This window comes from Crocuta crocuta, unplaced genomic scaffold (assembly GCF_008692635.1).
Source record: "Crocuta crocuta isolate KB4526 unplaced genomic scaffold, BGI_CrCroc_1.0 scaffold123, whole genome shotgun sequence".
In the NCBI taxonomy this organism is placed as follows: domain Eukaryota; kingdom Metazoa; phylum Chordata; class Mammalia; order Carnivora; family Hyaenidae; genus Crocuta; species Crocuta crocuta.
The window spans coordinates 602,134-615,028 of record NW_027528865.1 but is presented as its reverse complement, the minus strand read 5'-3'; the positions used below and the strand labels follow the sequence as shown (position 1 = coordinate 615,028).

The window sequence follows — 12,895 nt, the reverse complement described above, 5'->3', positions numbered from 1 at the left end:
TTCGCGTCCAGGCACGTGGCTGTCCTGAACAGCACAGACTCGCCTATGATAAAGCCTGCACGCTTAGCACACGGGGGCCAGGACTTCCCGAGAACGGACGTGTGCGGTGTTTCCGCCGAATCGCCCGCGGGTCCCATTCCCTAGCTGCTTTGCCTTCGGCTCACTTCTCCTTCACAGCCTACGGACGCAGGAGATGAAAAATAAATGTGCAAGCGTCAGGAACAGGCTTACACGTACTTTTGCCTAATGAGAACTCGAAGTCTGCAGAGGCTGGACAGCTACTTCCCTTCCACGGTGCTCCCACCCTAACACGGATCCTCCCGGGGAAACGCAGGGGCTCTGCGGCCAGGCTCCCACGGCGTCCACCCCTGGATGTCCTTCCCCGGAATGTGGTAACCAAGACCAGAGCCCGCGGCAAAGTGAAAAGACAGGGCTCTTGTCCCAGACTTAAGAATTTCAAGGCCGTGACAGCCGTGCATGGAGCCCAGTCCGGGTGCACGACAGCGGGCTGGCCCCGTGGAAATCCCGACCAGGGCGGCTCACCTGTCCTGGCGATGCTTGGTGGCCAGCGCCCGGTGCAGCTCCTCAATGACGCGGCTGGGGGGCAGTGGCCGGTGGACAGTGGCGAGATGTGGCGACCCTGTGGGCGTGGAAAGCTGTCCTCGAAGGGGAGGGTCAGTGCTCTTCCCGCCAGAGGCTTGGAAGAGTGCAGGCTGGCCTGGAGCACGAGAGGGACCGAGAGGGGTGTAAGCCTCTGGGAGCAGGGAGGAAGGACTCTGCAGAAAGACACGATGCTGCCCCCGCCCCCGCCAGGGGACCCTGACATCCTGTCCCAGAAGTTGTGCCAGGTCTCCTGTCCCCAGAGCCAGAGACAGTGTTCACCTCTGTCCAGTTCCAGCCATGGGCACCCCTGCTCGCAAGCCTGGCCGGGGTGGGTGGGGGAGAAGCTCCACAGACATCAGTGCCGATAAGCTCCCTGCAAGTTCTCAGGCACAGAAAGCCTGACGCCCCTTTCCTCCTACTTGGAATGAATTACTTCACTGGGTCTGCCCTTCTTACCCGACTTTGTGCCTCTGGGCAGGGCCTGTGTCTACCTTTCTTACTGCTATATCCCTGGACCTGGTACTCAATATGTGTGTAATGGACATTCATTTATATGAAATGATTTTGAAGAGTCAGAATAGACTTGCTCAAGCCCAACCTAGGAAGGTGAGGCTTCTCTCTCCCTTCTAACAGATACTTCCTGAATGTGCACGCCAAGTCCCACAGGGCATCAGGTGCCCGGGGGCAGCAGACGGCGTGGGTGTGGTCATTACACAGGTCTGGCCTCCAGTCTCAATCTGCTACATATCAGCTGTAAGATGCCCCAGGGCAAGTCCTCTCAAGTCTCAAAGGCTCAGTCTTCTTATCTGTAAAATGGGCCAACAGCTCCGTGGCGGGGCCAGCAGGAGCCCAGCAGCTGGATTGGGGCCTGGCATCTGTTACATGTTCATACACGGACTCATTCCCAGATAGACTGAGGCAGAGGCTCCAGCTAGACTGATACAAATAGACCACCTCCGTTTTAGCCTCAGCAGAAAGACGGCCAGCGAGACAGAGACACAGACAGACACAGAGACACAGAGATCTAAACCACTCCATAAAAGCAAAGCCGTCCCAGTGCATCCTAGGACGTGGACAGCGTCAATAAAAAGTCTGGAAGGGAAGCTGTAGGTCACTGGCACACATCACTTAGCTGTGTCCACAATCACCTGTCATTGTGGGCAGGGCCCGGTGCCACAGCCCAGGCCTTGCCCTCGATGGGCCTCTAGGCCGGCCGCGCAGAACCAAGAAAGAAAGGGCAGACAGAAAGCCAACTGGAAGTTTGCAGGGAGAGCTGCACCGGGGGCAGGGAGCAGGCGGGCGGGGCTCCGGAGGTCGGGCGGGGCTTCTCCGCAGAAGGAACATCTGAGCTGACGCGCAAGGATGAGGCGGGGCCAGCCATGCGCGACGTGGCCAGACGTGGGCAGAGCGGGGTGGGGGCACCCCCAATTCTGTGCACTCAGCGGGCTCACCCCCCACCAGCTCGTCACAGGGCCCGCCTCCCCACAGGCAGCGCTCTGCTGCCTGGAATCCTCACCCCACACCTGCTGGGAAGGCATCACCAGTCCTGACGTAGAGACGGGGAAACCGAGGTGATGCGGCCCTGCCTGTGCTCACGCAGCTGGGACCCTAGCGGGGTCGCCACACACTGTCACTCGTGGGTACGCGGAACGAGTGCCCCCCACTTGCTGCTCTGCTGAGCACTGCGCCTGGCTCGCCTCGTCCAGCTGCCCAGGGCACCTCTCAGCACCCCCCGTTCTCAGATGAGGAAACTGAGGCCCAGAAGCCAACCTCAAATTGTGCCTCCAGGGTACGACAGGGGCTGGGATTGGAACTTGGTGGCAGGATCCCAAGTGCAGTTGGCAGAGGCCGTGTCCCCCCCGCCCCCCATACGTGGAAGCGACTGTCATGCAGCTGGATGTTAAAGCTTCGTCCTGAGGGGGTGAACTCACACGGGTCCAGCGTCCAGGCAAGGGAAACAGGCTGAATCCAGGGACCTCACGTAATTCATACGAATGGGGGAGAGGGTTTCAGTAAATATAAAAGCCCCTGCTCACCTTCACGGGGCTGCTGTGAGGGGGCGGGGGGAGTGGCGAGTGGCCAGATATGAAGACTTTTCAAAAAAGCCATAAATTCGGGTTACAGGCAAAAGTGACACGTTTTACACATATTAACATTCAACGCTTAAACAGATTTTAACGCTGAAAATGTTGGCAACCCGTTAAAAAAAAGCTGAACACCACGCAGACCCGGCAAAGCCAAGTCTGTGGGTGGGTCTGCGTTGGGGGGAGGGGAAGACAATTCCCTGGCCTCTGGGGGAGGGCGGGGGAGGAAAGCTCCAGGAGAAGACCCCCCCTGGGCCCCCGGTAAGCGCAGGTAAGGGGCTTTTCTCCTCCTCTGCTGCCACCTAGCGCCCACATACCGAAGCGAACATTTCCCCCAAAAGAGAAGGAAAAAGAGGGAGAACAAAAAAAATTAACACAGAGGCACCAAACTGCATTCTCAGCTGTTATAAGGAGATCCAGGCTGAAACCACCCTCCCATGCCCTCCAGCTCCAGAGCCAGTTCCCCAGATTAATCCCCTGATGATCCGGAGCTCCTCAAAAGGGAGGGGAGGCTCCCGGAGCACGAGGCCCTCGAAACCCCGAATTCCAGCCGTGCGGACAAGCAGAGGAAACCCGCCCTGCGGCCGCAAGTCTGATCTGTCCGGGGCGCAGCGGAGGCAGGACATCGAGGGGCTGCTGAGTAATCGAGGGTCCAGAATCAATTATACGTGAGCCAGAAGAAAACACGGTGGGTAATGCCTGATAGATGGATTTCCAAGGGTTTCAGGTCTCAACAGATAGAAAAGGAAATTCTCACAAGACGCAACAGCGACAAGATGCAACAGTGTGATTCTGCCTCAAAACTTCGGCTCTTATCCATGTGGCCACGTCCCCAGAAGGCTACAGGCTCAGACTCTTCCCAGAGACGTAGGAACAGGCAGGCGGGGCTCAGATCATCCATTTGTTCCCTCAGTTACAGTTGCGTGTACTCGATAAGCACCTGCTGTATGCCAGCACTGGGGTTTGGTGGTGCCCTCGTTGCTGTCACAAAACTCCACAAACCAGGTAGCTCCGAACAACAGGACTTCATTCTCTCGTGGCCGTGGAGGCCAGACGTCTGGAATGAAGGAGTCAGCGGCTGGACCCTTCTGAGGGCTGAGAGAGAAAGACGCCAGGCGTCTCCCAGCTCTGCCGGCGTCGCGTGGCGTGTAAACAGGCCACTCCAATCTCTGCCTCCGTCTCCACATCATCTTGTGTGTCCTTCTGTGTCTCTTATAAGGACACACTCGTTGAGTTTAGGGCCCCTCCCACACCAGGATGATCTCCTCTCGATCCTGATCTAATTATGTCTGCAAAGACCCTCTTCCAAAGAAGGCCACAGTTCGGAGCTTCCGGGTAGATGTGAATTTTAAGGGGACACCATTCAGCCCACTGTGTAAGGTAAAGCATGTGGCACGTGCCCCAAGGCAAGGCGCCAGCTGCTATGGGGTTGGAGTCAGGGACAGCGGCCCTGAAGGAGGGACAGAGACAAGGCACTGACCAGGGGAAGCTGGGGAAGAAGGTTTAGCCTCAAGAGCGGTATAGGGGTTACCAGCCTCAGGCTCAGAACTGGGTTCGAGTCTCCATTAGCTGTGGGGCCTGGGAGACGTTGCTGGAGCCCTGACCCTCCGCGTCTTCAAGGTGTTGGCCTGCGCATTGGGAGCAGGCGGTGTGCACCCAGGCCTCCAGGTGGCCTAACAAGCGGGAAGGAGCGGCGTTGTGAGCAGCGGTCAGGGGCTCACAGCACAGCTGCTCAGGTCCCCCATGCACGTCCTCTTCACGCTCGCCGCCCTCAGAGGCAGCCGGTAAGGATTTGCTGTTCAAACAGTCACCTCGTACCGCAGGGTCTGCTTTTCCCCCTGAGGCCAGCAGTGTCTCCTATTTTCAGCAGCGACAGGACAAGAAATACCCAAACTCTGAAAGTAAAGGTCTCAGCTTCCTGGGGTTATTCGGCCAGGGTGGCCAATGCTCTGGGAGCGGATGCCTTTGGGGCCCTGCCCAGCCATGCTCCCCTCTCTGATCTCCACCCAGTCCAGTGTTGATCCCTGCCTCTGCCTTTCAGGACGGAGCTCACTGGAAAGAGGTCATGAGACAGAGTAAGCAGAGATCGTGAGAGAGATTGAGCCATCAGGGAGAAGTAGGGACAGAGGAGGGAAGGAAGGGGAGGAGGGAGGGAGAATATGAGACAGACAAACACCTGAGCATCCAAAGTCCACATCCTGGGAGACGGCTACACCTTTTGCATTCAGGTTCTGGAAGACACCTTTGACTCCTGCCAATAGACTACCTCATCTTCTTGAGGGAGCCCAGGGGTCTGCTCCTGACAGCCACAGCTCATTGCTAAGAGCAGCCAGCCCTCCTGCCTCCAGCTCTGCTCCCCTAGACCTGCCCAGAGCCTGGATCCCAAAAGCAAAGGGTGGGAGCCAGCCCGCAGCAGGAGCCCCTCAAGACCGGCCGAAGGCACGGACGCGTGAATGGATGGAAGAATGCGTGCGGACCTACCTGCGACGTTTTTCGTGGTTTTGCAGCCTGCCTTGGGCGGTGGGGTGGGCAGCAGCGTGGGGCTGGGGAGCTGGCCCACGGGTCTCTCCAGGGCTCTGGGAGGGCTGTCCAGGGAGTCAGACCCAGCTAAGGCTTGAGAAGGCTCATCCGTGGTGGGCGGGAGGCTGCCGGCGGCGTCTGCTTCTTCACCTCTGGACGCTGACGGCATCTTGGCTGGTTCAAAGGTAAAACAGAGTTCAGAAGCCATGCTTCCTCTGATGGGGGTAGACGTGAGCAGGGACAGAAAGGCAGGTTGGGTGAAGTGGGACCGTTAGCAGGAGCAGGGTACAGGGGGGTTGTTCCCCATATAGATCTGATTCCCCATGAGTTTAGAAGTCAATAGAACTATGGGGGGTGGGGGGAGAGGAAGGAGAGGGGCGAGGAAGGAATTCAAGAGCGTGAGTAATTCTATTCCTTTTCTCAGTCACCAGGTGGCGCCGGAGCTCCCGTTCCCACCTGACCTGGGGATGGTCACAACCAGAAGCTCTGGAATGAGACACACCCAGGCTCCAGTCGTCCCCTGCGCTGCGATCTTGGTAAGTTCCTCACACTCCAGTGCCCCCATTTACCCACACGTGAGATCTGACAAACACCAAGAGCCCCTCCCAGAATTGCCACAAGGTTTAAACAGGAGGGAACAAAGAGATGTGTGTCTGGCACCTGTAGACCTCAAAGCAGCCACTGACTTCACATGTCTGGCTTTCAGCACCCCTGGCCCCCGGCATGTAGCCCCAAGGAGTGGTTCAGGAGGCGGGGGAGGCCCAGCTTTGAGGAAGGGTCAGCCCACCGAGCACCCCTGTGCTCTCTCCTTCCTGTTGCCCCCTGAGCACCACCCCCAAGCCTGTCCACCCCTCCTCTGCTTTCTCCCCCCATCCATGAACTTTGTCTTTTCACTTCTCCCTTCATCCGGCCCAAGTCCTACCGACCGGCACGCGCCACCCACCCTCCCCACCCCCCAGGTCCGCGGCCTCACTTTCACTCAGCTCTGTGGTGAAGCCTCCACCTGCCAGTCCCCACCCCGCTGGGTGCTGCGGGAGAAAGATGGCGACACAGAAGCCCTAGTGGTGGCCATCTGGGGACTGCCACTGTCAGGGCCCTCCGCTCTGCCTCCACTCTGCAGTCACTGCCTCCAACCTGCCTCCAGCTCCTCACCTCCAGGGGAAACTGAGGCCTTCAGACAGGGATGGGGGCGCTGTTCTTAGATGTCTGACTCCAACACAACTGTCCCTGAAACCCCATCTTCCTTCCTTCCTCCCAGATACTAGAGAGGCGGGCCCCGATCCCCATGCGGGGACCCCAGCACACCCTGCCCTCTCAGAGCACGCCCCAGGTACCCAGCCTGGTGCAAGATGCCTGCTGGCATGGCCTCGTCTCATTTTTCGCAACCAGCCGAGGAGGAATATACAAACACTCCCTGGAACAGCTTGGCAGAGCTGGGCCCAAAGTCACCACCTGGGACTCCTCCATCCATCAGGGAAGGCTCTGGAGGCCCCAAGGGGCAGGGCGCTGTCCGTGGTGCTGAAACCACGGTGCTGGCCTGATACCTGCCCTTCGAGAATTTCCACGGAAACTCCAGAAGCAGACAATGCACGTGCCACGGATCCCAGGTTATTACCATTTCCTCTTTCGTTGTCCGTGGCCGACCCCATGGCTGTGACACTCTTGTGGCACAAGCCTGGGTCCTGCCATGTGCAAACATGGACAGGACAGATCCTCCCTGAGTCCCGGGGGTCTGGACAAGGTGGGCAGCGTGTGACCTGGACTCCACAGGTTCCCTTAGCTGGGCTACCACGGGAAGGGTTAACAGGGAGACCAGGCAGTCCAGGTCAGGGTCCCCAAGCCTATGTCAGCTGAGGCAGGGCCGCTTGATCTGTCTCAGCTGTCCTCAGTCTCTCTCCATCATGTTCCTCTTTGGCTCCAGACACCTGTCCCTCAGTTCCCTCCTGTCACACTGGCCACACATGCTCAGCCCCCTGCAGGCTCCACCAGGCTACCCAGGAAGACCCAGCCCTCAGCCTTCAGCCCAGGACCCATTACTCAGTCCACAGCTCCAATTCTCTCATCTCATTTTCCCATCCAGTCCTCTGGCTTCAGAATCCATCCCATCTCTCTGTCGACCCCTGACCTTCCCTCCTAGCTCCAGACTCATACATTATCAGCCACTGTGACATCTTCATGTGGAGGTCAGCAAGGCAAAACAAAACATTCTCAAACCCATCTCTTGATTTCCCAAGGGTAAGCCCTACCCAGCCTTCCCCTTCCTTCAGATGCTTCCACCCATCAACCCATCTTACAAAGGTCCTTGAACAATTATGGGGTTCAGGCACCCTTCTGGGAGCCACAGACATGGCATTCAACCAGACAGATCCCCGCCCTCACTAGGCTTCCTACACAGCTCATCAGCTGTGCAGCCAGACTGGACACCCACTACCTTGCCCCTCATATGTAATCCACAGATAAATCCTATGTGCTTTTCTTCCGAAATATTTCTCAGCAACGTCCACTTGTCCTCCCTATGCAAGCTTCCCTGGTCTTGATCAGGACCTCAGCCATGGCCTCCAGGCTCCTTCCCGTCCTGCCCCAAATCCACTCTCTAGACCAGGGGTTTTGCGAAATTTGTCCACAAAGGGATTTGCAGGTTAGAGTATCTGCTGGTGTAGCAACTTCTAGGGGGCTGGCAATTCAAACAGCAAAACTTCCCTGCCTGTGCCCGAAGTGGATGCATGCATGCCCAGTGCTGCCCAATACAAGTGTCTGAGACGCTGGAAATGTTTCGTCCCTGTCCATTTCAGTAGCCACCAGCCATGAGTGGCCAATTGAGCAACTGACAAGTGGCCAGAGTGACTGGGAAGCTGAATTTTTTATTTCATTTACTTTTAATTAATTGAAATAGCCATGCAGCTAATGAGTACTGCACTGGTGAGGACAGCTCTGGGCTTCTGGGTGTCCGCGGTCCCAGCCCATCCCCCTCAACCAGAGACCGTAGGGCAAGCTTCTGCCAGCCCCGCAGAGGTCCCCTCTCCCCACCAGCCCCAGGTGGAATGCAGGCTCCCCACCTCTGCTCTGAGAGCCCTGGACTCAACACACCAGCGGGTCTCACCAAAATCCCATCCAACATCTTCCCACAAAACTTACCCACGCCTGTCACAGGCACCTCTATGTCCCTGACCTGTCTGGGGCTCCACAGGCTGAGAAAGTGGGGCTCTAATACCTTTTAGCCTATATCTTCCTCTGCGGCTTATGTGAGTGTGTAGCTACCATTACAGTTTGGAAATTTATTGAAATTAAAACATGAAAATCTTACTGTTATATCAGAAAAAAGATGTAGAAGACGATGTCAGTTTCACATGTTTCCCCACATTTGAGATGCTCGCTTGGGGGCTGTTGCTGTGCTCCCCTGACCAGCAGAGGTCGCTTGTCACCAACGTGAACTCTCAGCCAAGCCTCCCATTTGGCTGCACAAACCACCGCATAGGGTTCAGGTGAGGAACAGACACAACCAGAGCTCAATCAAGTGCACACATCCGGGACTCACTAGCACACTTTAGGAAACATTCCACTGACATGCTTCTGTGTGGCCCCCACTTACTGTCCTAAGCAGGGGCTGATAAACTTTTTTTTCCAGCTATAGGGACAGATAGTAAATATTTTAGGCTTCGCGGGACAAGAGGCAAATTCTAGAATATTATGTAGGTACTTAGGTAACCAGAGAAAAAGCTCTTTGCCCTTTGGTCTTGGAAACTGCCCAGGTGGCGGGCATGCTCCGAGCCCAGGTACCACCCACTGGAGACCTTCCAAGACTGAGATTGACCAGTGAGATAGGCGGGTCCTGGTGGGCTGGGGGACAGCTGTTGTGTGCAGTTTCGCGGCACCCCAAACACCCAGTATGTCTCAGCTGGGACAGCTGGCCCAGGGCAAGGCAGCCGCCCGAGTCCCAGGGGCAGGTGGGACGAGCCCAGGTCCTGAGCAGTGAGTGCCGAAGCGCCCCCAGCAGTCAGCGAGGGGCGGACTCGGCTTGGCATCTGGGTGTACGGCGCCAGCACACTGCGCGTGCCAGACAGACACGGGGGCAGTTGGGTCTGATCTACAGCCTGCCACTCACCATCCCCTTCTTACATCACAAACAACCCACATTCCAGAGCATTCCAGAAGCACCTCTAGTTTGGGTTATAGAGTATTATGTTTTGTTTTGTTTTTTGTAAGTTTATTTTATTTTGAGAGAGAACGCAAGCAGGAGACGGGTAGAGAGAGAGAATCCCAAGAAGGCTTTGTGCCATCAGCACAGAGCCCAACATGGGGCTCAAACTCACAAACTATAAGATATGACCTGAGCTGAAGTCAAGAGTCAGACGCTTAACCGACCGAGCCACCCAGGCGCCCTGTGGAGTATTATGGTTAAAAGCAGGTCTGGGGAACAAACCCCAGCTTGCCACTTAGGGGCTCCCTGGCCTTAGATAAGCAACAATCTCTCTGGGCCTCTGCCTTCTCATCTGAGCAAATGGGGCTGTTAAGAAAACACAGTGAACATAGTACAGGTTTACTGAATGCCACTTTCCTTTTTAATTCATGCGTCCTTGGGAATGTCAGAGCACAGCCCCCTGCCAGGCAACAAAAACACTGGACAGCCACCTGTCCCGTTTAAAGTTAAAACAGGGGCGCCTGGGTGGCTTAATCGGTTAAGCGTCCGACTTTCGCTCAGGTCATGATCTCGCGGTTCGTGGGTTCGAGCCCCGCGTCGGGCTCTGTGCTGACTGCCAGCTCAGAGCCTGGAGCCTGTTTCAGAGTCTGTGTCTCCCTCTCTCTCTGACCCTCCCCTGCTCACGCTATCTCTCTCTCTCTCAGAAATAAATAAAACATTTTAAAAAAAACAACATAAAATAAAGTTAAAACAGATCCTTCTGGGCTTTTTAGGAAACGCTGGGCCACTTGTATAGCACCATCCAAATAAAACCAGGAAAAACAAAAGCACCCCAAATACAAGAGTCCAAAGTCAATCCAAATCACCAAACTCAAACTGAGGGTCAAAAAANTCTCTCTCTCTCTCTTAGAAATAAATAAAACATTAAAAAAAAAAACAAAATAAAATAAAGTTAAAACAGATCCTTCTGGGCTTTTTAGGGAACGCTGGGCCACTTGTATAGCACCATCCAAATAAAACCAGGAAAAACAAAAGCACCCCAAATACAAGAGTCCAAAGTCAATCCAAATCACCAAACTCAAACTGAGGGTCAAAAAAACCACAAAACAAACAAAAACAACAAAGGTCTGGATCTTTGATAACATTCTTCTCCTAAGAGCCCTGTGGTACTTGGACGTAATCCCCTCTGCTCCCCTCCAAACACACACGGCAGTTTGTGGCACGTGGAAGCAGGGGTTGCCACCTGGCCAACGAGCGATGTCCCCTGGACACACATGGACACATGGACACGTGGCCCCTCCCTCGCCCCACCCCCCCAGCCAAGTTCGCAGAAGGCTGCTGTCTGAGAGAAAGCAGCCACCCCTCCAGGACACAGTGACCACCACGCAGTCCCCGGGGGATCCCATTCTGGGCCCCTGGCCATTTCCATGAACTGCCTGCGGTCAAGTAGAGACCCCGGGTGCAGGCTTGAGCACTCCCCAGACGTCGTGGCCGCCTAGGATCCAGCTTCCTCTGTCAGGCATTGATCGCAGCCGAGGGACGGGCCGCAGGCACGTGCCTCCCTCGTGTGTGGGCGTGCAGGGCGCGGGGACAAGGCTGAGAGCTGAACGGAGCCTGGTAAGAGCCGGTCTCCCCCAGCGCTGCGTCAGCCCTGCAGACCTGGGTCCTGTCGTGCCCCCCAGACACCTCACGCCTTAACTCCAGCAGCCGCAGCCCGTATCTGCAGGGAATGCATTCCCGGCCCCCCGCGGACACCTGACACCATGCAGAGCGCCGAACCCAGGAGGCAGTGGGTTTCCTCCTCTACGCACACGCCTCTGATAACGTGCGATTTACAGATTAGGCGCAGGAAGAGATTCACAAAAACTCGTAAAACACAGCAAGTGTGAGAACAAGCTGTGATCTGTAATGAAGGTTATGCGGTCTCTCGCTCCCTCTCCCCCTCCGGACGCCTCCTTATGTGGCACTCACCCTCCCTGTGATGGGAGAGGGTACAAGCCTACGGGAGGAGATGAAACGTGGCGCGGGCCTGGGACAGAACGTTAGGTTACTGCTGACCTTCTGACGACGTGTCAGGAGGAGGGGTACCTGCTTCCAGACGGCGGCTGACGGCGGGGACTGAAACCGCAGAGAGCGAGGCCGCGGACGGGGGAGACCACCGTATCCGCCGCGTGATAACGAAGCCCAGGGCGGGTCACCCCGCAGCAGGACAGGCCGGGGCAGGAGCTGACAGGTGCGCCCCTTGCAGGGAGCAGCCCCTTCACAGCCCCTGGTGACTGGCTGCATGGGAACAGCAGCCCAGCGGACCCCCAACGCTGAAAGTTTCCGTGAAAGCTCCGAATTTTTAAGAGTTGACTTGCAATTATTTAAGCAGGGGGTTTCAAGTCTGTTAGACTGTAATCCGCTCCCTCACTGAAGGGCAAGGCCAGGCTTCTCCATGCAGCCCTGGAGCTGCTCGTGCAGGATTCCAGGCCCCCAGCAGCGCCCCCCTCGAGAGCGAAGCCAGGAGGACCCGCCTCCCAGAACACATGAGCTGAACAAGGCGAGGGGGCACCTGCAGGCAGCCGCGTCCCGCGTGTTAATGCCTCGCTCCCCAAAAGTTGCTTTTCTGTGATGACAAAGACAGTAATCGCCAGGGGCAAACACCCCCGGAGCGCGCAGCGTGTGTCCGGACTGAGCAGGGGATCCCTGCGCATTATCTAGATGCAGCAACCCTGCGACGTGGTGTGGTGTTTTCCTCATTTGTGGCTGAGGGCACAGGCTCAGAGGGGCTGAGCGACTTCGTCACACAGCTCAGCGAGGAGTTGAGGCACATCTCAGGCCCCAGCTGGCCTGGCAAACACGTTGCTCCGAATTCCCTAGTTCTATACCCCTGGGTAAGCCACAGGCCCCACGCACCTCCGTTTCATCTTGAGGGAAACGGCGACAAGCGTGCTAACACCCTCATGGCTTTTCCAGCACAAAACACGCTAACGTCTGTGCTCAGAACAGCGTCCTGCGTACAACCGGCGTCCTTTAGAAAATCTGGAGTCTTGGGGCGCCTGGGTGGCTTAGTCAGTTAGGCGTCCGACTTTCGCTCAGGTCATGATCTCGCGGTTCGTGGGTTCAGGCCCCGCGTCGGGCTCTGTGCTGACTGCCAGCTCAGGGCCTGGAGCCTGTTTCAGTCTGTGACTCCCTCTCTCTCTGACCCTCCCCTGCTCACACTGTCTCTCTCTCTCTCCTAGAAATAAATAAAACATTAAAAAAAATTAAAAAAAAAAGAAAATCTGGAGTTTTCTGTGTTCCTAATACTTTGGTTTGCTGCGTTTTCTTTTACGTGAACTCACACTTTTCGTTTCAGCTTGTTTATTAGAAGCAAACCGCTAGCATCACACTGGGTGAGAAACCATTCCACCTGCGCTGATGAGTAAACTTCGCTGTTAAAATGGTCTCTAGGTATTGGCCACACGCCACCTCTGGAAACTCCTCTCCCGGGGCCACAGGACCCACCCCGAGGGCAGGAACGAAGAGTCCAGCTGCGGGGTGAGGCTGCATCGCCAGGGCCCCCCCC

The 12,895-nt window shown here is 56.4% G+C and overlaps 1 protein-coding gene across 1 annotated transcript in view; it reads right to left on the bottom strand.

Moving 5' to 3' along the window:
* The window catches only part of LOC144225119 (phosphatase and actin regulator 3-like), a 47,557-nt gene that overhangs the window by 17,223 nt on the left and 17,439 nt on the right, over positions 1-12,895 (bottom strand). Inside the window, exons 6-7 of the mRNA XM_077756285.1 lie at positions 5,169-5,381; positions 544-718 (exon numbers count right to left, since the gene is read on the bottom strand). Coding sequence (XP_077612411.1) covers positions 544-718; positions 5,169-5,381 — 388 coding nt within the window. The remainder of the gene's footprint in view (positions 1-543; positions 719-5,168; positions 5,382-12,895) is intronic.